The sequence below is a fragment of the Zonotrichia leucophrys genome, chromosome 1 (genome assembly GCF_028769735.1).
Source record: "Zonotrichia leucophrys gambelii isolate GWCS_2022_RI chromosome 1, RI_Zleu_2.0, whole genome shotgun sequence".
In the NCBI taxonomy this organism is placed as follows: Eukaryota; Metazoa; Chordata; class Aves; order Passeriformes; family Passerellidae; genus Zonotrichia; species Zonotrichia leucophrys.
Window position 1 is genome coordinate 65,432,608 of NC_088169.1, and position 25,495 is coordinate 65,458,102.

At 40.2% G+C, this 25,495-nt stretch overlaps 1 protein-coding gene across 5 annotated transcripts in view; it reads right to left on the reverse strand.

The window, feature by feature from the left end:
- The window catches only part of LOC135449090 (complement C4-like), a 52,796-nt gene that overhangs the window by 26,047 nt on the left and 1,254 nt on the right, over positions 1–25,495 (reverse strand). Inside the window, exons 2-19 of one of the 5 annotated variants that reach the window (XM_064715626.1) lie at positions 22,303–22,358; positions 21,565–21,713; positions 15,371–15,453; positions 13,702–13,894; positions 12,506–12,686; positions 11,786–11,856; positions 11,388–11,473; positions 10,623–10,705; positions 9,409–9,496; positions 6,907–7,012; positions 6,586–6,709; positions 6,154–6,269; positions 5,239–5,406; positions 4,295–4,492; positions 2,493–2,684; positions 1,008–1,157; positions 461–587; positions 22–93 (exon numbers count right to left, since the gene is read on the reverse strand). In XM_064715626.1, coding sequence (XP_064571696.1) covers positions 22–93; positions 461–587; positions 1,008–1,157; positions 2,493–2,684; positions 4,295–4,492; positions 5,239–5,406; positions 6,154–6,269; positions 6,586–6,709; positions 6,907–7,012; positions 9,409–9,496; positions 10,623–10,705; positions 11,388–11,473; positions 11,786–11,856; positions 12,506–12,686; positions 13,702–13,894; positions 15,371–15,435 — 2,020 coding nt within the window. In that variant the 5' untranslated portion in view covers positions 15,436–15,453; positions 21,565–21,713; positions 22,303–22,358. Of the gene's footprint in view, positions 1–21; positions 94–460; positions 588–1,007; positions 1,158–2,492; positions 2,685–4,294; positions 4,493–5,238; positions 5,407–6,153; positions 6,270–6,585; positions 6,710–6,906; positions 7,013–9,408; positions 9,497–10,622; positions 10,706–11,387; positions 11,474–11,785; positions 11,857–12,505; positions 12,687–13,701; positions 13,895–15,370; positions 15,454–16,895; positions 17,034–21,559; positions 21,714–22,302; positions 22,362–25,495 lie in introns of those variants that run through there. The other 4 variants (XM_064715618.1, XM_064715602.1, XM_064715610.1 and 1 more) reach the window with 4 other exon arrangements.

A 25,495-nucleotide genomic window follows, 5' to 3' on the forward strand; every position in this document is an offset into this window, starting at 1 on the left:
CACCCAGAGGAGCAGACATACCAATTCCTGACATTTTTTTCTGAAAATCCAAAGATCTCTTCTGCCTTCTGGTGCCCTGGAGGCATTTATATCCTGGGAAGGCAGAACAGAAGTGCTTGGTCACAACGGTATGACAAGAACAGCCTGATCATTCACATCATTCATGAAGACCTCTCTTAGGACCCGTCTCATTGATAGAAGACCCACAATTTGAGGGAGAGTCCCACAAATCTTCCAGCCTAGCCAACTGCTGCCTGCCCCAGCTGAGGTGGTCACCAAAGGACCAGCACCCACCATCTGAGTTATCTGAGCTGCCAGCATCTGGTGGAAGAGCAGAAGAAAAACCCAAAGGCAAAGGAGAATTTACATCATGAGAGTAAAAATGTTTCTGATTTTTTAAGCAATCAGTCTCCCCAGATCTCTAGTGGTCTCACACAAATTTCTGAAGGGCAGAACTTACCTCCCCGAAGGCTGGATTGAATTGTGTCTGATATAAAAGCCAGACCAACATCAGTAAAAACTTGAATGCTGTTTGCGCCACCACCCACAGAACAGCCAAGATCATACGAATTCATAGCATTAAATACCTGTCAAATAAAATGGCACAGATGGAGTGTACATGCTTGTAAAGGGTTTATTCATATATCAGAACAATTCTTGTGGCTTTTGATTTGCAGAAACAAGAGAAACCGGTGGTGCAAGCTTCATCTGGAAGCAGATTAAAGCTGAGGGGTATTTTAGTTAGGGAGTGCTTTCAAGCCATGCTTTTTAAAATTTACAAACTTGTCTGCCATAGGGTGGAAAGCCCCATCTTAAATATACCAATCATCTTAAACATGCAATTTATCTTATATAGATCCTAAATTGCAAAAGAAAAGACATTTTCAAATTTAGCAAAATGTTGTCTAGGCAATTAATAGCCATTAATTATATTTTGATCCTCTCATTAGTAATGGAAAAATTTGCTTGACTTTGCTTGCTGTGGTATTTTCTTACCAATATCTTACCCTTTTGGCTGTAAGCTTATTTTTCTTATTCAGAATAAAAACTGCCTTATCAACCACAGCTAAGGCAACTTTTCCCGCATGGTCCGTTTCAATCTGTAAATTGACCTGGTCTGCTGGTTCATATGTGTCTTGTTCTGTTCTCACTTTAATCTAAATAAAAAAGATTGAAAAAAAAAGTAATATTTTTATATTATAGTGAAGATTCTTTGGGCCAGGAATACTGTCAGCTGTGACTGTCAGCAGTCAGAAATTGGGAGATGTTCCTGTTTTGTGAAATTTCTGCCTGTGATCTTGCATTTTGGAACATGTAGCTGCAGATATTTCACACTGAAGGAAATCATGGGGAGCTGAAAGATGTGTCCTGCAGAATTTTGGATGTTGGCTTTCAATGACATTTAAGCACCAAGGGAAATAAAAAGTTTGTGTTAGGGGTTTGTGGAATTGGGGTCTTCAATATAATTTTGTTTATTTCCATTGGAAAAAAATTACCATGAAAGACATGAGCACAATGTCATTGTCATTGCATGGTAATGTACAAAATTAAACAAATTAAACCAGTCTGTAATAATATTTCCCGCTTTCTATCACTCACTTGAAATTTTTAGCATATGTGAGCAAACACAGATCTGGTTCTGATGTACACACTTCCGTGATTTAAAGACAAAGTAGCCATGGTGACTATGAATAATAGGAAATTATTACTATAAAGTCCTGTGAACATTACTGAATTTTGTCCTTTTATAAAAGAAGGATTGGTTTGTCTGTTGGAGACAGATGATTTTTTTCTTGAAAACTTCTTTTCCCCCAATGGACTACCATATTCTTTTTCCAAGGCAAACATTTTCAGTAGAAAAAATAATTTTAGACAGCTGACAATTTTCAGCAATTGGGTTTCATGCTATTGGGAGAAATTCCTGTGTCTTCATTTTTATTCATTTTACCTTATGGTCTGAAAGCGAGGAGGAGGAAGAGGAGAAGGAAGATGAAAGAAAGGCTTAGAGGGCCTCCCATTTGTCTACACTTCATTTTCTAATGTAAACCATTCTTAAAAGCTTTTAAAGTACTACCAAAACTCAGAAAATTACTTTTAACAGAAATTAAAAAGCTTGAAAAATTACTTCAAATTCATACCTTTTCCCCCAATAAATGGCTTCACTTTCTTTTGTGCGACACACACCACTAACAAAAGAGAAAGTTAAAAAGAGATTCCTCCCCCTCAATAACACTATCAGCATTTTCTTGTGGATTTCTAAAATACAGACACTCACAGGGGGTGATTTTTTCTGTAAGAAATTATTTTTCATCTCTTTGAAGCACAACCTGAGAGCCTTTCCAAGATATACCTTTTGTCATGAGTCCTGATGACACATTTTCAATAAAAATGACATCTCACTTTATAATCCCAGGCCTGCGCTTGCTCTGCCACCACCCCATTTAAAAAAAGAAAATTTGGAATGCAACAGAAGCCATGGGCTTTGAAAGCACCTTTCCTTCACAGACATCCATGACGTCCACCCAGACAGAATCAGCGATGATCTCTTGCTGGCCCTCGTTCTCAGTGAAGTAGTAGGCTAAAAACCGAAAGGCAGGCACCATCTTCTCGGTGATTTTAAGGTTTATTACTTTGTTTGAGGATGGGACCCTTCCCAGGAGCTCAGCTTGTCCCTTTGCCACAACCTGCAAGGCAGAAACAAATTGAAATAAAATACTGTGACTATGTCCCAGAAAGGGCATTAAGATGCATAATTTTACTGTTTGGTTTTGTTTTGTTTTTTTTTTTTTTTCCTGAGGCAATTTCTGTTTAAAATATGTTTTCTTCTAATGGCATGACCAGTTTTGATGGGCAAAGCAGTATATCAGTAGCCTGGAGGAGACCTGCACACTGTGGTGGTGGATGTCTGCTACACTGGTCTTGTGGCCCAGGTTTGAACACAAATCTGTCACCCTCCACTCAGTCTTACAGCTTTAGAAGGGTAACCCAGATAGTAAAAACATTAAATTTTGTCTTCTACAATGACTGGTCATCACACCTAGGAAGATATCAGCACTATTTACTCTGTAATCAGTACTGAATCTTTCAGATGGTGGGAAAGAGTTGGAACAGGAGGTTTAAGGATAAAGTCCCACAGACTCATCTTAAACTGATTTCAGCCCATCCTTCACTATTTAACTCCTTCCTTCCTACATTATGTTAACTATATTCATGGGTGGTCAGAGGAATAAAAAACAGGCACAGTTGCAAGAGTGAGGGTGCTCTTCCCAGAACAAAATATGTGAAGCTTTCCTAAGCATACAGTGTTTCAGGAAGTAACAAAGGCATTCTACAGCCTGCCCTGAAATCCTCACTGCCTTTGTTAAGATGACCAAAGTTTGGGAGAGACCCTCACTGTTGAGCTCCGGCAGTGTCACCATCCCTCCCACACGTCCTGCCTGCCCAGCACTACACCTTCCCAAAGACTGGCAGCACCAATGCCAGCCCTGTGGTACATCATCCATTGAAAACAAACCCCCAAACCTAAACTTAACTCCTAGGGATACAATTATTCCAATATATCAGAGCCCTTTTAAAAATAAATGGAAACTGATATCTTGGCACTTATCATCCTGTGAAATTTAGGCTGCCAAGGGAAATGAGGACAAAGAGAGTGAGAAAGGGATTAAACACATTTTACACTCAACAGATTCCTGGCATGTACCCACAAACACATTTCTCTCATTCAGAAAAATAAATACTCTCCATTTTACATGCCCTAAAAATAACTGCAAATGTATAAACGCCAGCAGAATCATAGAAATAATTTCTGAAAAGGACCTATGGAGATCTCTAGTCCAGCTGCTTGCTCTCAGATGAGACCAGGGTAAGACTAGATGAGGCTGGCGAGGGTTTCTTTTATTGAGTGTTGAATTTTTCTCAGGCTGGAAAATCTCTCAGCCCCCTGGGGAGCCTCTTCCAATATTGCACTCATTACTAGTGAATAGATTTTTCCAAAATGAATCTCCCAGGCCATAATTTCTAACCTTGGTCCCTTGTTTGATTGTGTGGCACCACCTAGGACATCTTGTCTCCACTATGCCTTAATTCCTCTTCAAGTAGTTTAAGGTTGCTACTAATTCACTCTTAGGCTCTTCACGCAACTGAACAAGCCCAGTTCCCTCAGCCTGTCTTGGTGGGTCAGGAGTGCCAGAACATCAATCATCCCACTTGCCCTTTGCTAGACCCCCTTGGTAACTAGGTAAATGTTCCAGGCTGCATAATTTGTGAAAGAAATTACTGATATTCTGTTTACCATATAATAGAAATAGCCAATGTTTCCTCTGCCAGGTTGACGGATATCATTCAAGGTGATGGGCAAGGTATCTCCAGGTGCCACAACAGTATGTGGGATGCTGATGCTGAGGTAGTTTGGGGAAGCAGACTGGTATCTTTCTGCTCTGATGCTGGTTTCAGGTGTTTCTAACCTTTCTTTACCCTCTTCAGCCTTTACCTGTCAGGGAAGAAAAGGACAGGGTGAGGAAAGTGTCTCACAGGAGAGACTGTATAGTGTCACCAATAATCACATTGTGTAGGTTATTTGGAAAATACTGTGAAATAAAAGGAATAATTGCTGAGCCCTCATTAGCGGAATGTGGCAACAAACCCCAGGATTTTAATTACTTTATTCTCTTACCCCATTTTGCCTCTTGCTGTACTTACATTTGGTATTTTCACCCTTGGCTCCTTCTAAATGAGAATCAATGGGTCAAAAATCCCAAAGTGATTTTGTACTCAGAAATTTTTTTTCCCCCATTTTATATTGTGGACGTAATTGAACCCTCTGAGTGGGCAGATGTATTTGACTCTCTGCATTGCTCAGGACCTTTTCCTTCACTTTCCTCTGATAATTATCTATCACTTTGTATGGTGATATTCCTTACAGTCCCATTTCTGTCCTTCATGCCAGGCAAATGCACATCCAAAACACAAAAATGCATCACTATAACCAATGCATGTACTGCCAAGGCTCTGATGATGCTACAGGAGTGTCCTTCACTTGAGATATCCCTCAGGCTCCTGCTCTGTATGACAAATCTTACACAATCTGGACAAGGATCTGCAGGTTGTATAAGAAATCATGTTCCACCATCTGTGCTAATTCAATGAAAAGTGATCATCTTCACAGTTGTTTGTAATTGCCATATGAGCAATTCTCAGTGGGATACTTTTAAACATGGATGTTTGCATTTTCTTTACCTTTATTTCAAGCACTTGAGCATCTTTGGGGATGTTGAAAGTGATGGAGACCAGACCCTCTCTATTACAGAAGGCAGTCTTCTTCACTGGGGGTTTTCCAGGCAAGGTAAGAGTGGCAGTGATAAATAGGAAGGCAGCAGGAGTACCATCAACAAAAGTGGCAGTTACCTATTGAAAAAAAAAAAGTTCTGTTATTTACAGGAAATCCTATGTTTAAAAAATGCACACAAACAAAAAGCAATTTTAATTTATAATTTTTATGAACTGAGAAAAAAATATAAAACTGTACATACCAGCATTCAAAAATTTGAGCTTTGAGAAAAGGGGATAGCAATTGACTCAGTCTGGACTTTAGTGTAGGTAAAAACCTATGAGTACAGATTACAAAATGCCTCAGATTTTCACTTAGCATCTATTTAATCTAAGCAGGTCCCAGAGATATTTGTCATTAACTATTATAAGGTAATATTCTGACTTTAACTCTTCATAGAAAACCCTCAAAAAACTTGAAGGAGTGAAATTTCAAGCCACATAAATTTAAATGTATTTATTTAAAAAGGCAATAATACCCCATTTTACTGTTAAGAATTTTAATTTGATGTGGGATTATTTTATTACAATATTCTTGTTTCAATATTTTTATATGGAAGAGAGGAAGAGACTGCTATGTTTTATAAAACTTTGTAGGGCAACAGTGCACATTGACTTCTAGAGCAGGAAACCAGCATTTTCTGGCTGTTCAGGTGCTGAGCATACAGAAATGGGACAAACCAGACACACAAACAGCAGCTCTGTGTTGCACCTATTGTGGAAGGTCTGAGTCCTACAGAGCTCACAGTGGATCAGACAAGGAAAGAGGGCAGGTGTAAATGCAGTGCTGTGGAGGCAGACAGACACAGTCAGAACACTACATACCATCACAGAGAAGGGGGCTCCAGGCACAAAATACTTTTTGGTGTTAGACAGATCAAGAGCATAAGGAGATCTCACAAACTTCACACTGCTGAGTTCCTCTTCCCTCATCTCACCACCTGTTAATATCAAACAGTATGTGTTGCTATGGGGGCACTAACTATGGACTTGCATTCCTTGGATATCTAATCTTCTGAAAGATTTTGTTTTCATTTTCAGCTATTGGAGAGAGTTAGCTATCTAATGTCATCTGCAACTTGGAGCTTGAGCAGCCACTTTCCATCCAAGATTCTTCTAGTTAATTCCCTACAGCATGAGCAAGCTTTACAGCAAAGATGGATCCAGTGAGACCAAATTCCCCACTTAACAGATTACACCAGAGAAAGATCAGTGTGAATCTTCCAGACTGTATCAGCCAAGCCATACTGTACTCACTTGCAGTTTCTACAGTGGTAACAGCCACATATAAATGAAACCCTTCCAGGGTGGAAATGCCCTTTCTCAATTTCTCTTCCAAAAGTGGTGTACTTAAAGTAACTCTTCCTTTTCCATTTTGGATCTAAAACAAAAGTGGGAGAAAAAAAAAAAAGAAACAAAAAAGGAAAGAGAGACAGCATTACTGGTTTGTGGCCATTAGAAATAAAATGTTTATATCACAGCTACAGTATTATGGACTTGTAAGTTTCCAGAACTTTTGACAATATTCCGCTTAGGTGAATATTAGGATAAATCAGAGTAGTTCCACGGAATACTTACTGATAGCTGTTGCTCCAGGCCTGGAATAAATATTTTGTTCTCATTTTCATCAATTATGCCAAATCGCACATATGCAGCACCCTGAATCTCTTTCCCGTAAGAATGTCTTTGGAAGGAAGAAAAGTGAGGAGTGGGATCATTATTTTAATAAAAAAGTAAGCATAAGGCAGACTAATCATTTTGTGCTGAAAAAATATTGGAATATTTGTAGGCATCCCTTTTTTAACTAATAGCTTTAAAACAAAATTTAGTCCTACTTGCTCATAACTCAAACCTGAAAACTTTTACTGATCATTGTGCCAACTGGTGATTTCAAATGCAAAGATATTTATAGCATAAGTCACATTGGCAGAATTGAATGGGGAGACATCATCTGGTAAAATTTGCACCAGAATAATTTTTAATTTTTTTTAACAAATTAATGAGAACTTAAGTTGCATTGCTGCCAGACTTCAAGAGATCTTACATCACTCATCCCATTTAGCTTGGATGAACACTATTTCCTTTGTATGAGACACCTCATGAGCAGAGTATAGAAAATAAAGGATCAGAGAATCATTTCAAGGACTGATAGGAAATATTTGGTACCTCTGAAGACGTACAGCAGGAAGACTCTCCCTGCTGAAATTCTAACACCTGCACTGGGTAGAGTGGACATCCTCTGCCCCACGATACTCCTACAGGTTTAGGCAGTATGGCAGAAAAGTCCCCTTGTGAGTGAAATATTTGCCAGATCAGCATCTGGCCAGAACACCCCATAGCATTTAATAAAGGTCATGGGGAGAGAGGATGGGCATGTTTCTGCACCTGGCTCTGTGCTCAAGGAAACCCTGGCAGATGTGCAGCAGCACAGTGTGCAATGTGCTACATGAGACCTGTCATGGCCATGGTGTTGTCTTTTGCTTGTGGAAATACCACTTCACTTCAGGCTTATTTTTGTTTACACAAGCCTCTTTCAAATCGACCTGATCAGCAGCACTGATCTATACCACTAAAGCCAATGGAGAGACAGGTTTTATGAAAACTGCATTAAATGCCAGAGCTAATAAATGGGAAACAATAGTCAATTACACCAAATAACTTCATTACATGCATGGCCAGTTTAGAGAAATAAGTTCAACTATCAGGAATTCCATATGCTGATTTTGATGAAAGTCATGCAGGCCTGTGTGGCACCACTAGGACTTTTTCCAATAAGGAAAGGAATGGTATCCAGTCATTGAGGGTGAATTTTTCTTCTTAAATAATTATGATGCTGATGAGAAGTCAAATATATACAAAGTTCATAAACTCAAAATAGAGTGCTGCAATAGCGCAGAGAAAAATTTAGAAAGGATTAAGATACTGAAGCCAGTGATTTGAAATAATTTCATATCACAACATGAAGTGATCATGATTAAAGCAAGTAATTATTCAATAGAACCAAATAAAAATTTAAGGAGATAGGAAGAGTTGAGTTTGTTCAGGCAAGCACAAGGAGGTGGATACAGGCTCTGTCTGCTCTCTCAAGGTGTCCTGGGGAATGGAAGGACCAGCTCAGGCAAGGACAGCAGGCAGTGGTCTAACAGTCCTCACTCCTCTGAAACTGAATAGATTTATCCCAACTATGAAAGAAGGCCAGCTGCTTACACCTGCCTGTTCTCATTTCATAACATTTATTCCTCTTTAGAAAAAGAAAAAACCCCAAAAGTATCAAGTTCTAATTTAGTCATTCTCCTAACAGGCAGTTTCTGAGCATTTCTACTCTTATGAAAACTGAAAATTCAACAGCCAAAAAATATTTTGATGGATTAAATTTTCATTGTCTGCCTTCCTAAGTTGCTCTGTGTTTGATGCCATTCTGGTATGGGACCGGGTGTAATTCATTTGCCTTTGAGCCCTGCCCCATGGTCTGGCCAGTCTGAGAGCTCTGTAGCTGTGGAACATCCAGGCCAGGGCACTGCTGTTCAGCAATGGACATGTGATGATGTAGTGATGCTCATGGAAACTCCTCTGATTATTTGTATTTATCCGCCTGGAAGCCTTTCTGCATAAATCATTACTCTCGAACAAGCACTAGCTTATTACTCACAGACTTCACTGTGCTTTGAGAAAATTCCATACCCAAACTTGAATCCAGCTCTACTTGAATTATGTTACATAGCACAGTGGAGGCTTTAGAACATTTCTAAATATTTAAACTAAAATTACACAGAAAACCAGGTGACTAATTTGCCTGGACCCTTGCATAGGAACACAGAGGAGAATCCTAAATAGCCACCTTTGACAGCAAACAGAAATATTCAGAAAATCCTGTTCCAACTTGATCAGCATGGCCTGGACCCAGGCAGTACTTGGCACTGATGTCTCAAGTCAGTGGTAGAAACAGAGATTATATAGGATAAGTCAGCTCTAAGTCAAGCCAGAAGCTAGTTAACTCTTAATGACAAGAAAAAGGTAAAAGTCACAAAACTCATATCTGCTTATCTGGCCCTTAACCAGCCTGGCTCTGAGCACACCTACTTTGCCTCGATGTCAAACACAAAGCTTTCATTCCAGATGTGGTAGTATGGATGAAGTGGGATGAGTTTGACTTCAAAACTTGGAAGCTCTGCATGGAAAAAAAAAAAAAAAAGACAAAAGATCATGACATGTGAGTTTCAAACATACCTAAACTCCTGTCGTGGCAACACACACTGAGGCAACGCAGCTGCATTGAAGGATGTTTTAGTTTGAGCAAGCAGTGCCCTTCTGAAGCAAATCTACTGGTCATTTTCAGTTATTCTGCTCTGCTTCACATAGTGGAGCAGTCTTCAAGCACACAAAATCTGTTTATTTACAATGAAAACAAGATAAACTCTGCCTGCTCATGGGCAGGAAGTGCCCTGGACTAAGAGCAGGTTGAGGTAAACCCACTCTGAATTGGGTGGAGAGTGGATCTGAGCTCCTCAGCATCAGCTGTGTCACTCTGAATTTGCTCCTACAAAGCCAACCTATTTGTTTCTGCAGCTATATCAGAGGGATTTGTTCCTGCTTGCAGCTGTTTGGAGAGGGGACAGTAATCTCCACTATTCTGCTACCTCTACTAGCTAAGAAAAAATCAGTTTTGTTAAACAGAGATTTTCAGACAATCTCAAGGTTTTCTTTTGTCTTTAAAGGAATAAAAATCAAAACAATGAAACAACAAACCCACATTAATTTTACAAGGAGGTATAATTTCGGTGTAAATAAATCAAACTACTTCTTATCCCAAATTGTTGTTTTTACATTTTTACTTTATCCAAAGGACCCTTATTTTCCATAAAAAAGATTCTTTGAGGATAGGAATAACTCTAATAAACTTCCAGATTGGATTTCACTGAGACAAAATGGGCAGGGTTTTTTTTCTCTTTTTTCCATCCCAATATTCACTGCAAACTTTAGCCAGAATTGAAATGACTTCAAAATGGAGCTCATCACATTTTTTTTTCCTGTGGTAGGAGAGCCCATCCAATGTTTTGTGATAAAATGTTTAAAATGTGATTAAAAAGTTACTAAATCTGTATAAAAACTCCTTATAAAATATAAGCCACAAAGCTAGAAATTTCTTCTGTGCATCAGAAATAGCAAGGATGCACTGAAACACCGTGAAAGTTGTCCCTAGTGCCTAACTACAGCCAGATTTAACTACTGCAGTGTATTTTTAACACATTGTGATAACTCCTTATATTTGTAATGCAAATCTTACAATATCTCACCGTATCTTTTAACTTCAAATTCAGTGGAAACATTAGACATTTCATGTTGATGAAACCAGGCTTTGATTTTCCAAGTTCCAGGCCTAAAGTCCAGATTCAGCAGAAAATAGTTAATTACAATTCCTCAGATATTTTATGATGCAAACACATAAATTATCACTGAACTGTAATATTTGCCTTGCTTTGATCTCATCCCTAAATAATTAATTAATGGTTTTCTTTTTACTGGGAGGAGCCAGCAACATATATTTCCAAATGTCTTAGGAAACACTCAAAACAAGTATGAGGAAGTGCAAGCCAACATATTTGCAAACCACTACCTTTGAAAAGTCTGCAGAAACAGAGAACTCACCAAATATTTCCTATATGTTATCTACACTGAGATATCAAAATCAACCTGGCATGCCAGAAGACCTTGAATATTAATTAAAAGCTTGACTGTTTGAAATCAGATATCATAAGTGACACTTTGCAGACTAGCCCTTTTAGAAGTGCTCCCTTGAATGCAGCCATACGTTTCAGCAGATATTTTAGCAGTTTAATTGTTCTTTACCAGGATACATGTTGCTAATTGCAGCATATTTACAGTAAATTCTGGACTCATCTCTCCAGGATGAGGTGCTTAAAGGTGAAAAGATACTAATCATAAGCTCCACATGTGTCCCATGGTGAAAGAAAGACAATTTTGAAAGGTAATTCAAGAAATTCAGCAGTTAAAAATCTTAATCTCCAGGTTTTGATGCAGAAGGCACAGCAGTAACGTACTCAGCAATGTCAGGTATAGCAAAGTGTTCACCAAACACTGCGTTTATTTTCCGGTCTGACTTTTTAACCACCATTCCCTTGGAATTCTGTTGAGACAGAAGAGAAGCAAACATGAAATTATGCACCAGGTGTCAAATATTTACATCCAAAAGCTCAAGGTCATATCCTAGTGCTGTGGAAGAGAAAATGCTTTGCTTACTTTCCTACTGCATTATCCACGTCACGTATCTCCATGTTTCTAAAATGGGCAAAAAATAGCTACAGATATCTCACTGTGTGCAAATACAGATTTCTGGAGAGGAGTCCCAGTTATTGTTGTGCTCTCGGATATTTTGTAAGAGTTTTCCATATCTCCTGTGCTGAAGAAGCACTCATCAGCAGTGTTTTTGCATACTTACTAGCACAGCAACTGTAATGGTGTCATCTGTCGGCCTCATAGCATTGTCCAGAATGAAGATCCTGTATCTGACTGTTTAACAGAAGAATAAATATGTTCACAAATTTCTTTCTGGCCTTTCTATATACATATCATTGCAATCTGTAAACTTAGTTACCAAATTTAAGATAAAACACTTTCTTTTAGTGAAAAAGAAATCTGAGAAATTTAAAGAAAATAATTGCATTCCTCTGTAGCCTGCGCATGTTACATGACTGGATAAATTTTTGAAGAAAATTCTGAAAATTACTCAGGGAACTTCAATTGCTTTTGTATGCCTTATGCAGTTGAGGCTTGAAACCAAACTCAAACCCTTTTTTTACTTCCCTCTTTTGTTAATTTAATTGGTAAGTAACAAAGCAGTAGGGATCAGAAAGAGCAAAGGTAACTTATTGCTGGTGCTGCAAGCAGAAGCAGTAGGAGTTCAGTTTTTGGCAGTTTCTCATGATTTTTTTTTCAAAGAAAAGTCATCATTAACTTTTTTGAACAAAAAGGAGCAGATTTTGTCTGTCTCCCTTAAAAGTGACTGTCTCTGGAGGCATTTCCACAGGGTAGCTGCAATGTGCAGAGCAGTCCCTGCAGAAGCCCTGGCTGCTGGAACAACCAGCTCATTATTACTTTTCTAATCCTGCCCTTGTAACATCCATATTCAACACCTGAAGAGAACCATTTGTATTTCTACCTTGGGAACTCGGTGTGTAAATGGGCTTATCTGTCTGGATGAAAATGTAGCCTTTCCTGGAGGACAGGAGGATGCGAGTGCTCTTGGCAGTCATGGGGAGCTCCTTGCTCTCAGTGACCAGCAGAACATATGGCAGATTGCTCTTCTTGAACAGGCTCTGCTGCAGACTCCCTGGCTTGATCTGAGGAGAATAAAAGGGAAAACCCCACAGAGTCAGAGATGAGCCTGGTAATTTTGGGACCACGTGGCTGAGGTCCCACAACAGTTGAAGTGCTTAAATAATCATATTAGCACCATTCAACATAAGAACCGCAATTATATCTTTCTTACTGGGTGTCATATCTTTCTTACTAGGTGAATATTTCTTTTTAATTAGAAATACCCTCTAATCATCCATTTTCCACCACAGAAATACACTTTCTTCTGCCCAGTGTCAATAACTCCAGGTGGGAGAATTCAGACTACATGCCTATTGATTTCCATTTACCACGTATCCTGTAATCACTATTTATGCTAAAATCTTGGTTATGAGACTACTGCTTTACTTCATGCAGTTTAATGTGTTGCTTCTAAACATCACCCTTGACAGGAACCTGATTTGAAAGCTCTGCTGTTAGCTTTGGGAGTAACCAACCAGAGCCAAACTGAATATTGCTGTGTGCTTTTTTCCCAACCAAATAGCCCAAACTAGTACTACAGAAATAAATCCTAAGAGACTTCAAAGGGTGCCAGGAGCAAATGATGCAACATAGGATGTAAAGAATTAATCAGCTTAAAAATCTGCAGAAAGAACATACATAGGCTTTGGTCTCAGAGACTATACATTTTTAAAGGTTTCTCTTGTATTGTAAAATGGCCAGCAGTAACCCAAAGGCCTGAATGCATTGTTTAAGTGTGGCAAAAAACCCAACAGTGATAAAATAATTAAATGTGTTTAAATTAAATTTCATTTATCACCATGTTACAAAATCTTGAGCTTGTTATATGGGTGCAAAAGAATATTCACAATCACCACTGAAATTGCATTAGCATTGTTTTATTAGCTGGTTGGATGAATAGGGTGCTGCTGTCACTGGAATTGGTTTTGTCAGTGTCTCTTGGGATCAGTGTTGTCTAGGTTCCAGCCTATTCCAAGTAGAGATTTGTGCTTTTTATCACCAAATAAAATAATTAAATCACTCTGATGTCAGACTCACCATTATTTTTTTCATCTCTTGGTAGCCATTGTTTTGGTTCAGGTTAAAGTAGATCTTCTCTGATATGAGCTGATTTTTCGTCTCATCTTTGAAGAACGCAGCAACTTGCACAGGACTCTGTGCCCCGTGGACTTGAACTGTTATTGTCTCATGTGTGCCCAAACGCACCACATTTGGGGCAGTAATCAGAAATCTAAAACAACAGATAAACAGATTGTCCAGTATGTAGGTTCAATGACTGTCCAAACAATATGAATGTTAAAGATAAAACAGGCTCTCACAAAATAGCTGAGCAGGGGACTTGTAGAGATCACCTAATTCATTGCCCTTGTTAGTGAGAGTAGAGGTTAAAAGAAAATAATTTTCTCTGACTGATCTCCAGATTCTGACCTTTCCCATTTAAGTCCTGTAAAACATCAATCGCTATACATAGACAAGAAAAAACCTGAAATATATCCCAGGGACTACCAATGCAATTTATAATCTGGTGCGACTCAGAGAAAGCTCTATAAACTCAAATTTCTGAAACAGAACAAGGGCATGCATTGAAAAACAATGAATACATATCAATAAAGACACAATTAATGCTACAAAGTCATGTATCTTCATGTACTAGCACCCACATTATGCCAGCTTATGCTTTAATGTGTCAGGAGGAATAGATTCCCTATATAACCATATGTATGGGGTTACAAGTAGCTGATCTTCCTTGCAATATCACTGTGAAATGTTGGCAATGAGAGATCACAGAAGGTGAGACCACATCCCTGGGAAGGGCTGATTTAGACGCTAAATTGGTTGGGATTTTTTTTCCTCTTTATTTTTTCCCTTCATTCTTGACCTACTCTGGTGCTTCTTAGTAATTGATTTCATGACCTTTAAAATGTAGATCATTATCCTTGCTCTCTTTTTTTCAAGTCTATTTTGCACAAAACAATTTTACAAAAATCAGAGAACTGTGTGAAGAGCCAAGTTCTCTCTTCACCTATGATGTCACATAGACAAAGAACAGTTCTGAGCTCAAGACAGGTGCTTTTGGAAAATTATAATTCTGCAGAACATTCCTAAAATGAAAGGTGAATGATTTTCTATTATCAGAATAGGTTGGCTGAACTACCTTTTTTAGTTTTCAAAAAAAAAAAAAACCAACCCTCTTCTTTCTTAAATGCATAAAATGAAAGGTGAGGTATAAAAGTCAGGGAATAAAGCTGGTATTTAATTTCATTCACTCAGAATCTGTTGGCTCTAGCAAAAGGTGGCACAAGGCCTGGCTTATATGTAAATCTCCACTGAGACAGAGGATAAATATAGAATACTGAAGGTCTCCCAGAAGTTAAACTTTTGCTTTCTGCAATGTATAAATCAATTACAGAGGGTTCTTTTTCCCCAAGATTTTTCAATCCCATAAATGTCATGAACAATAAGCGAGCGAACAGCAACAAGAGAGCGAACAAGCTGTATATTTTTAATTATTGGTTCCTGAGAGAATATTTCTTCCTTCAAAGAGTAGTTTTAAGCCTTTTACTTCTCACCTTTTTAAGGTTACACAAATTTTCAGTGGTCCAAGAACATGGTTTTTTGATTCTTCATTGGGAGAGAGAGACTATCTCCTACCTTCACTTTCAAGGGATTTGTTAGGATTGAAGGATTTGTAATAAAATATACTTACGATGGTGCTTGTTGTGAATTGGGCAGCAGCAAACAAAAGCTCACCAACAATACCAGCCTTTCCATTGGAAAACTCTAAAACATCTGCAAAAGAGAAGCACCAAAGAGCCACCATCAATCCAGGTGCTGCCTGTAGGAAATGGGCTGACAGCACATTGCAGCAAATGATATTGCCTATCCTGGTTATTTATTAATAACTTGCAAAACTGTGCAAGCAATAGTGATGGACATGCTGGTGGTGCACACAGTAATACCCTAGGGAGAAACATTCTGGACTAAGTCACAATTTTATACCTTTTTGTTCTGGCATTCTTTTCCCAGCTTCAATGTTTTTACATGATAGCAACTAAAAGTCAAGTGCAAAGAGAAGTTTCCACAAATAGTGCAAAGGCATCCCAAAATCCAACAAGACACTGTGGCTTGAAGAGTGGCTGTAGAGTATTTCTAAATGGGGACAAATGCAGGTGACAAGTTCCTTCTGTAAGCCTTTACTTAACCTCAGACATCTCTGTGGTCCAGCAAAGGTGAGAGAAAGCTCCTTTTGTTGAGACAGCACCAAACGTGCTGTGCTGGAAATCTACCTGTACAACTCGGTTTCAGTCTGTGGTACTTGGAGGAATTCATCTGCCTTTACTTCACTAGAAATGAAATTGATGCCTCTGCCCAAGCCATTCAGCCCAATTTTCTTTTATGCCCAAGACACTGGGCTTTTCCAGAGGGCAATTAGTCTCACCTTAGCATAAAAATGTAAGATGAATCATCAGCTGAAGGCATTCCAGACGGCACATCCTTAAAAGTAGGATACTGATAAGCAGGGGGGAAAGGCCCATCTGAGGAATAACTGTTTGTACAAAACCCAGTTTTGATCAAAGGTAAATGAAAGAACTGAAACCATCATCAGGTCTCATTTTTGCAAACTTTTACTGGATCGTTGTCTCCCAAACACAATTTTGTTGACCCATGAAAATGGAAACATGCCCATCTGATTTTCATGCAGATCAAATCCCAGAAATCACATGGCTACTCCCAGGCTCTGGTGATGAACTGCCCTTTAACACACCACAGCTAAGTCTGTGTCTTTAATCATTAGCAATGAATGCCTTAAACCAGCACTCCCTTATTTGCAAGGTGAATTCATGCTCACAGCAAAAGTTCATTGCCCACAGCCATGGGACCTTCCCTCACCCCACCACTTGCCTAAGGGACATCTCCTGCTTTACTTCAAGACAAGGAGATAGGGAAAGACAAGAAGCTGACTATGAACCAGTTCACTATTTTACACTTAATGTGCTACAAGTTGGTAACTCCCTCTGAGACAAAATGAGACAAAAAGTACTCTTTGTCCACTGTTGGTCCCAGAAAGGATGGGCAGCAGTAGCTGGCTTCAAACTCACATTTTTCCTGCTCTAGTCATGGTTTTTTTTGTTTTTTGGCTTTTTTTGTTCCTCAAGAGACAGTTTCCTTCACTTCTTGTTTTCACTCTCATTTCAGCTGTCAGTAAAGAGGAAAAACTTGAGGAAAAATACCTGTGGATCCTCAGGGTCAAATCCATGCTCTTTGGGAGATGTCCATAAGATTTCAGGCTCGGGAACCATTAAGAACAAAGTAATTTTCTCTCTGCCCTCCTTTCCTACCCGCTGATTCCCTCTGCAGTTTTGCACTCACAAAACTGATTTATTTCCATGCCAGAATAATTTTCCTCAGAGCTTCTGGCCTCCCAAACCCAAGAGAGATGATGAGGAAGAGTAGAGATTTCCACCATAAAGCGAGTCTGTGTTCAAGGCAAAGACATGTGGAAGAAAAAAAGTCCTTTTGGGAACTGGGCTTGTGCTCTCCCTAGGGAGCAGATAAGTCTTGTTAAACCTGCAGCTGGTAAAATCAGGATTCTCACTCTTGTAGGGATAATGGGGAGAGTTAATTAAGAGCAGCAGTGGCTGCTAAGGCTCCTGCCCTCTTCAGAGACAGTTCTGCTACTCCATCTTGCTCTGCTGCCATCCAGAGTTGGAGCTCATGCAATCACTGAGCAATCCTAGTCACTAAAACAGGACAAGAGACAACTGTGAGTGGGTCCTTTGCTTTTCTCCAGACAAATACGGAGTACGAGAAGAAATAACATCTGCAAGGTTAGTGCTCATTCCTTGAGAAAGACATAAAGGAGTTCTCCCAGCTGAAAGCCAACAATTTCCAGAAGACAGCAACACAACCAGCAGGGATTTCCTACTCCTGAAGTCACAGGAAAGGCACCTCTGCAGTGAGAGGTCACACCAAAATCCTGCTCTGTGCCCATCTTTGTCAGAGGGATGAAGATGGGATTTCCATTGTCCAGGCTGGCTTGTTTGTCAGGGACTGAGGTCTGTTTGCACAGCAATGCAAACAGCCATGTATGACCTCACAGCTAGACATTTTCACAGATCACTTTCTAAAGGGAATCTCAGAAAAGATCTTATTTTGCTTTCACTTGTCTTTAATTGGATTTGTACAATTTTGCTTCCTTAATTGAAGTACGAATAAATATATGTGAATACACAACAGCAGTCCATAGCAATATGCTGCATAACTATTTTATTCTTTAATTTAAGGAGGTGATCTGATTCTTAATAAAGCTATTTTGTCACCAAAATATAAACCAGTGACTTCAATTAAACATAATTTTTTTTCGCTGTGTCTCACAAACACAAAAGAGCAAGCTTCTGCATAACCACCTGTATAATGAGAATTAAAATTCCTTATGCTTAATTGTTCTGTCTCTGGGTTTTTATAAAATAATCACTGGTTTTCTAGTATCACAGATTCTTCACACAGTGATTTGTAGTATAATGTAAAACATTCCAGTCCAAAGCCTGACTAAAATGTAACAAAATAAAACTAAATAAAATAAAACAGTCTTGGTTGAAGGTCTCCAGCACACTCATGAGAGAGAGAACACAGAAAATTCCCTCTAAAATAACTTAAGTGTGTTTTCTTTTTCTAAAGGCAAAGTCCTTTCCTGTTTACTCATCAGCCACATTTCACCTATTGATCCTTCAGCTGGCCCATGTGGGCTGTGGAAAGCACAGCCTGGGACTGATGTGTGTGTGAGCCCCAAACCTGGGGAGACAGAATTGCTTTATTTTCAGTGTGTGCTGTCTCTTCTGTCAGCACCTTCGTTTGAACTTGGTGGGATTTCACAGTGTTTTGAGCAGCAGCAGCAGCAGTTTTTGTTCTTTGGCATGAAGAGCTTCCCAAAGCCTTTTTCCCCTTAATCAGCCTAAACACTAACGAGGCCAAACTCTCCTTTCACTTTCGTCCTGCGCTCTTTCACCTCTGCCTGGCAGAGGGGTACAAAGGGCAGCTTCACAAAACCCATTTCACGAATGAGCCCTGCAGTGACATCCTCTCTGCCGAGTTACAGGGACTTGTGACAAACACAAAAGGCAATATTTCACTTCTGACATTTCAGAAAATTAGATTTTGAAATCCGTTTTTCAACAGCAGACCATGAAGTGTGGGTCTAATTGGAAAAGTTCCTCTTAACAGCAGGATGGCTTCTCTTTAGTGTCAATACAAATTGGAATTGTAAATTAAAGCCATATGTTTTTTTCTTACCATAATCAAAGTAATGAAATGAAAAGGCTGTAGCTGCTTTTGCCACTAAAAATGCTTTAAAAGTTCTGCATTTAGTGCTTCTATGTGTATCTACTGAAAAAAAAAGAAGTATATTTAGAGGAGGAAAACCAGAATTTCCCTGGCATTCTCTGCTCTCGCAAACAAGTCTGCATTTCCAGAGGATTAAGCTTTAGTTTTTTCTCATTAATTTCTTCCTCCCTTCTCTCTCATTCTCTAAATTATGTGATTTTCTGAATGCTGTGTTGAAAAAATAAAAATAGGGATTTTTGAAAAAACACACCAAACCAGCACTGCTTCTGTAAAATTCTTATCGTCCAAAAGTGATCTATGAGGGATTATTTTAGTTCAAGCAATAAATGCATAACACCACTGACATAGCATTTCACCATATTGTGATAATGCATCCTGTTTACTTGATAAACCATGTTTTCAAGGATCTCAGTGCTTTTGGCACCTTTAAGAAGCCATTAAGCTGGCCAGGAGGAGAGGAGATACCTGAGAATGCAAGTGACTCACCCCAGAGCTGCTGGAAATGAGGAATAAAATAACTTGGCCTAAATAATACAGAATATTTGGAGTACTGCCCTTGTACTCAAACATCCTGATACTCTGCCTAGAGGTTTGTTCTCAAATCCATCCTTTGTGGTTTTCTTTTATTTTTTTTGCTTTCAATTTCATGATAAATCCCAAAGTAACCCAAATTTTTCCTTGTTACCAACTGTAAATTACATAGAAAAATAATGTATTTCAAATAATTTGATCTTTCCATTCCTCTGGACTGTAATGAGCAAAATTGTCTCTCTAGGGAATCATTTTCTTCTCTTTTTCAAGAGAGCAAAAGGTAAGAATAATTCTAAAGAAGCAAAAGGTATCTTGAGTGTATCAGTGGAAAAAGCTAAAATTTTAAGTAGCTGAGAAGAGTGAAAGCAAAGGTTACATATCCAGTTCTGTGGATTTGGAGGCATATTGTGAGATCAAGTAAAGCCAGTCTCTTGCAGGAAAGTTCTAGAGAAGTAACTTATGACTGACCCTCATTCCTAGGATTTCTTGACTTGCTGCATGGAGACACTCTAAGGTTTCAGACAATTGCCCAATTTTGCCAGAAAATGTTTTACAGGCACAGCAAAGGAGAAAATAAATCCCACGCCACGTACAACCACAGCTATCATTGTGCCTACCTGCCACTGGCAGCCTGCCCTGCTCTGATCTGAAAATTAAACCTAAAACATCCACTTCACCCAGTAACTCAGAGGAACACGGGACACCAGAGAGAAGAAAGCATCTCCTCCCCCAGGCTGGGAGAAAACTCAGCTCCCACCTCCATCACACTCAGGCAAGTTTAGGTCAGCTCCACTGGCAGATGGGAAGCTGCCCTACTTTTTGGATCCCTTGGTTTCAATGTTCAAGGATGAAACACAAAGAGAAAGGAGGAAAGGGGACAGGATGTAAGGATCAGGAGAATTTTGTGTTCATTTTAAAGGAGAAGCTGCTCAGTGACAGCAGTTTCAGTGTCAGGAGCTGCAGCACCTCCCCATGTGGCAGGCCTGGCATCTGCTATCCTGATGGAGAGGGGAAAAGTCTGGATGACTTTTGTAGCAGCTTGGTGGGACAGTTGTTCAGGTAATGAATGCTGATCTCTTCTTTATCAGAAGTTTAGCCACAGAGCTCTGGCTCTTTGTGACATTCAGCTTTTTAGGCAGCTCTTTGGATGAACAGTGTGCCTCTTTGTCCTGGGAGACACAGGCACTGTACCCAGCCTGGACACAGCAATCACAGGAGGAATCTTCCCTCACAAACCCACTTTTACAGAAAACCACCTCCTGCAAAATAATGCAAAAGAAGTCAACTCTGCTGCCCTCTCAGTGGCTTAGATGCAGAGGGGAATATTGATGCCTTCAAAAGGGGACTGACTGGATGTCCCCAAAGCCCTGCTGGTGGTACTTGGGTCAGACACCCTGCCCAGATTATACAGTTGACCTTATGCTGTATCCACAGAACAAAAAAGGTGAAGCTATAAAAAATGTGAACAAGAAGGATATTTTCATGTATTAGCGAACACATCTTGGAAGGCACATGGATCTGCTCCTGCTAATATGTGACTACATGTCTTGCTGCTTTGTGCTGGTTTTGGCTGGGGCAGAGTTAATTTTTTCAGAGTAGCTGCTGTGGGGCTGTGGTTTGGACTTGGCCTGAAAGCAGTGGTGATAAGGTGGATGCTTTTGTTACTGCTGAGCACTGCTGACACAGAGCCAAGGCCTTTTCTCGTTCTCACACACAGCAGGCTGAGGGTGCACCAGGAACTGTGAGGGGACATAGCCAGGACAGCTGACTCCAGCTGAACAGAGGGACACTCCAGACCATACCATGACAGCTGGGCAAAGAAGGGAGGAAACCAGGGACACTTGGAATGATGGCCTTTGTGCTCCCACTGTCCCATTTTTAGTCTTACAATTATTTCCCCATCCCGATGCAAGGGCAATGAGTGAGCAGTTGTCTGTGCTTAGTTGTTGCATGGGGTAAAAACACACAGATATATTTTTATGACCTGGGATACATTTCCAGACTGTTCATCCTTGATTTTTACCTGACCTCTGAATGAGGAAGATGGATTTTCAGTCACATCAGGATGTGGTCTAAAAACACATCTGCACCTCTCTGTTCAGCTTGTGGTCCCATCTGGGCATCTCTCTTAGCTTTCCTTCTTCTCCCTGCACTGGGTGTGACTGTGGGATCTGTCTCTGGATCAGTGAAGAAAAAAAAGGGCAGCTTTGAAAGAGACAGTGCCTGTGGAACTCTAAGACTCAGGTAGAAGCTCAGATCTGTGATCTAATTCCCTGGCTGTTTATGCTGTTCCTGGGCTTGGACACCATCTAACCCTGCACCTGGAGCCCACTTGCCTCTGTCACCTAACTGGGGGAGCAAGTTTCTCCTCAAGGTTACACCCAGCTTGGGACTGCCATGGCTGGCCCTTACCAAGCAGCTCTTCCTCGGGCTGCAGTGTTCTGCCTTGCAGGCTTTTCTCATCCCTTGCTGCCACGAGGGATGCCTTTTTCATCAATTCCCCCTTCTTTTCTGCAGCCTCCCCCCTTGGTACTAGCTGTGCTTTGTTGATGAAAATGTGTCTCGAAGAGCTGTTTTTTGGTCTTGGTTCTTGGGAGAACCAAGATAGGATGAATGCCCTTGGAATGTGTTTTGTCTTTCTGCCTAGGAAAAGGCCATGGAAAACTACTGGGAAAACTAGCCACTAATATAAAAAGCAGCAAATATACGTGTGAAAAATTACAGAGAATACACAAAAGAAAAAGACAAAAATCAGCATGGCCTTACCAGCAGCAGTTTCTTTATATCTGGGGCTGGCTCCTATTTCACGGGCTTTTACACTTCTGCTGAGCAAAGATAGAAAAATAAATAAAGATGCAGTCATCAGAGATAATTAAGAATTACAACATAATGTAATAGTTCCCTAAATTTCCAAACAGCTCCATTTTCTTTGATGACTTCTGTAAAGCTTTTTGGCTTCTGTAAAGCTTTTTGGCTTCAGTAAGTACATTGCAGATGCACATTTAGGCAGCAAGCCCAGCTCCAGTGGCTCTGGAGAAGAGTATTAACTTGTACATTATTCTATAAATATCTGCCATAAGTTTGCTGCATACATTCTCTTCTGAGGGATCAAAAAGTGTTGACTCACAGTGGCAGCATTAATGCCTCTGACCTGGCTCACATTTGGGATGTCAATATGCTTTGGGACATGGAATCTTGCAACCACAATTTGCACAACCTGCAGCATTTATGTACTGCTGCTACTGTAGCCTGAAGCAGCAAGAAAGAAGATTTGCAACAATATAGTTAAAAAAAAAGAAAAAGCTTTCCCCTCTATCTGTGTATTCCACACCTGTGATTGCTCTCTATGTGATTATTTGGAAATGGCAGCTTGTTTGGATAGGAGCATAAAGTACTCTGCAGAACATTCCTATCTTGGTTACACACCATAAAAGTTCATTTGCCCCTTTAAAAATATTAGCTGGGACAGCATCAAGCACAGCTTTCCCATCTGTAATTTCCCCCATCACCTCGCTCCCAGAGTCCTGCTGAGCCTGTTTGCAAAGCATCCCTTATCCAGCGACGGCTGGCATGGCTCGGGGAGGCTGGAGGGGAGCACACACGCACGGAGCCCTGGTGCCATCCAGCGGCAGCTGTGCTCTGCACCGCGCAGCAGCTTTCCTGAGGGACTGGGCAAGTGCCAGCCCTGCCTTCCGAGACCCCAGGTGTCCACCTCCCACACTGGTACCTGGAGTAACAGGGAGTCAGCTCCCGATTACCATGGCCCTCTCGTTCTTCTCCACAGCTCAGGATGCTCGTACACGGGCTGTGGATCTGAGCCCTGGGACAGTCAACTCAGCTAAGTGTGTTTTAAAAAGCAATTTGAGTTACTGAAAGGAGGGTTTCCATCCTTGTTCATTCCAAGTAGTGCCTAAACATTTGTATGTAAACAAACAAACAAACAAACAAGAGAAAATAGGACAACACTCTCCAAACAAGTCCCAGGAAACCCACTGATAGTTCAGAATCAATTGTTATCTTTTGAGACACCTCTGCTGGGATTACTTTGGAATACTGAGAGTTGCCCACCTCTTGGCATCACAACCTTTACTCACCTGTCTCTGAAACCACCTTGTCTAGATACAAGTCCAGGTTTTTATGCAGCTTGCTTATCTCTCACTTTGCAAAGAAATGAACCAGCAAAAGCAGTGCTGCTCAAATCAAATTTTCAGGGTAAGTTTTTACAAGGTCAGTGCTCCCAGCTGGCAGCACAGTTCAGGGCCAGTTGTGAAGCCCTTGCTCTGCCCAGGTGCATCAGCCTCATGGCATTAGAGTGTGCAAGGCAGATGAAAAGGTTTGTGCTGACCACCACAGTTTGCTGCCAAGTACAAGGCTTATCTCATTTAGGTCCTTTCTCGGGTGATTAGTGCACTCAGAAGTTTGATCCCACTGCACTCCTTATGGAGTTTCTGATTTACTGCAGCACACTCTTCCCACTCCCTGAGAGTCAAGAGCTTATCTGGGAAAACAGATGCCTTGAAAACATGGGGCCCCTATTCTCTGTTCCAGCTAAATTCCACTTAGAACTAGAAGGGAGGGTGAAAGATTACTTTAAACCATCTTTAAGATGCCCCTATTTCACAGCAGGCAGAGGACTAACTTCACTTCTAATAGAAGTTAAAGTGCCTTAAGGTATTGTGATAAAAGACCAGCTGCTTAGCAATGCTAACACCTTTCTGGCAAAAAGGAATAGGCAGAGAGGGTCTTTGGCTTCTCTGTCATAGCATATATCTCTGAGGTTAAGAAAACAGAAAAAAAATACTTTCTGAGGATATTTATTTTACTGCTTATTCCTCTTTACAGTCTGCAGATAGCCCTTCTGAGGTGGGAGTCACAGTAAAAGTGAAGACTGTGTTAATTATATTTACCATGCTCTTAAAGAATAAATAACCCTATCTGTAACTGAGATATCTGAAAGTGCCTCTCTAAGGAGTCAGACAGGCAGGATCCACTACATGGAGCAGTGCAACGCCATATAAAAGCAAGATAGTAGGGGTAGGTAGATACAGAAGAATGCAGCTATGCACTTAGGAAAACAGTCCTCATACAAATTCAGATAAAGCAGAAGGCATTCCTCCCTTTTCTGCAGCCTTGAGAGAGGTACTCTGACTCCCTCCCCATCTGCCTGCAGAGGTGGCCCACAAACACCATTTATGTTGCTGTGTGCATCGCCCTGCCCTCACCCACAGGGGCTACTCTTCACCTCTGCCACCTAACACAGAATTATCTCCTGTTTTTCCACGGCAGAGTCCAGAGAGAAAACAATCTAGGACCTCAGAAGACAGCCCTAGCTGCTTGGAAAGAAGCATATTCCTTAGTGATTACAGAAAAGAAAATAAAGCATTTCTCATACCTTGGAATTTGGAGAGTCAGCCTGGCCTTGTTTAAGGCCAGGTTTATCTTTAGTTATGAAGTTTATCTTTAGTTATGAAGACTCCTTAAATGGCAATAGAAGAAACATGGGCAGAGAAATCTATCCAGAGGAATAATCTGCTCATACTCATAATGCTGAGCAATATTTGAAATAACAGAAGACTAAATGAATGGGATAAACTTGTGGAAGAGTTGTGGCATACAAAATTCCCTTGTGGTATTTTTAATTGGAGTATTTTGAGTTTTATTTTTTTGAGAAAAGGAATTATCAGCCAGACAAAAATTAGTGTTGAAAGTCAAAAAGAACAAAAGCAGAACTGTGTGGCTGGAGCAGTGTTTCTATTCCCTCACATCACTGATTTTGTTGTGGTGTGCAAGTGAGGATACCCAGGGCGCTCTAGCAAAAGCTCTTCAGCATTCCTGCATCAGTGAAATGAGAGGAGGGAGATCTTCCCAAAGCAGTTCTGAAGGGAAATATGTACATTATGTGGGTGTGTACCTGAGGTAAAGGAGATAAAATTAAGAATTTAAAAAAGCAGATAGAGAT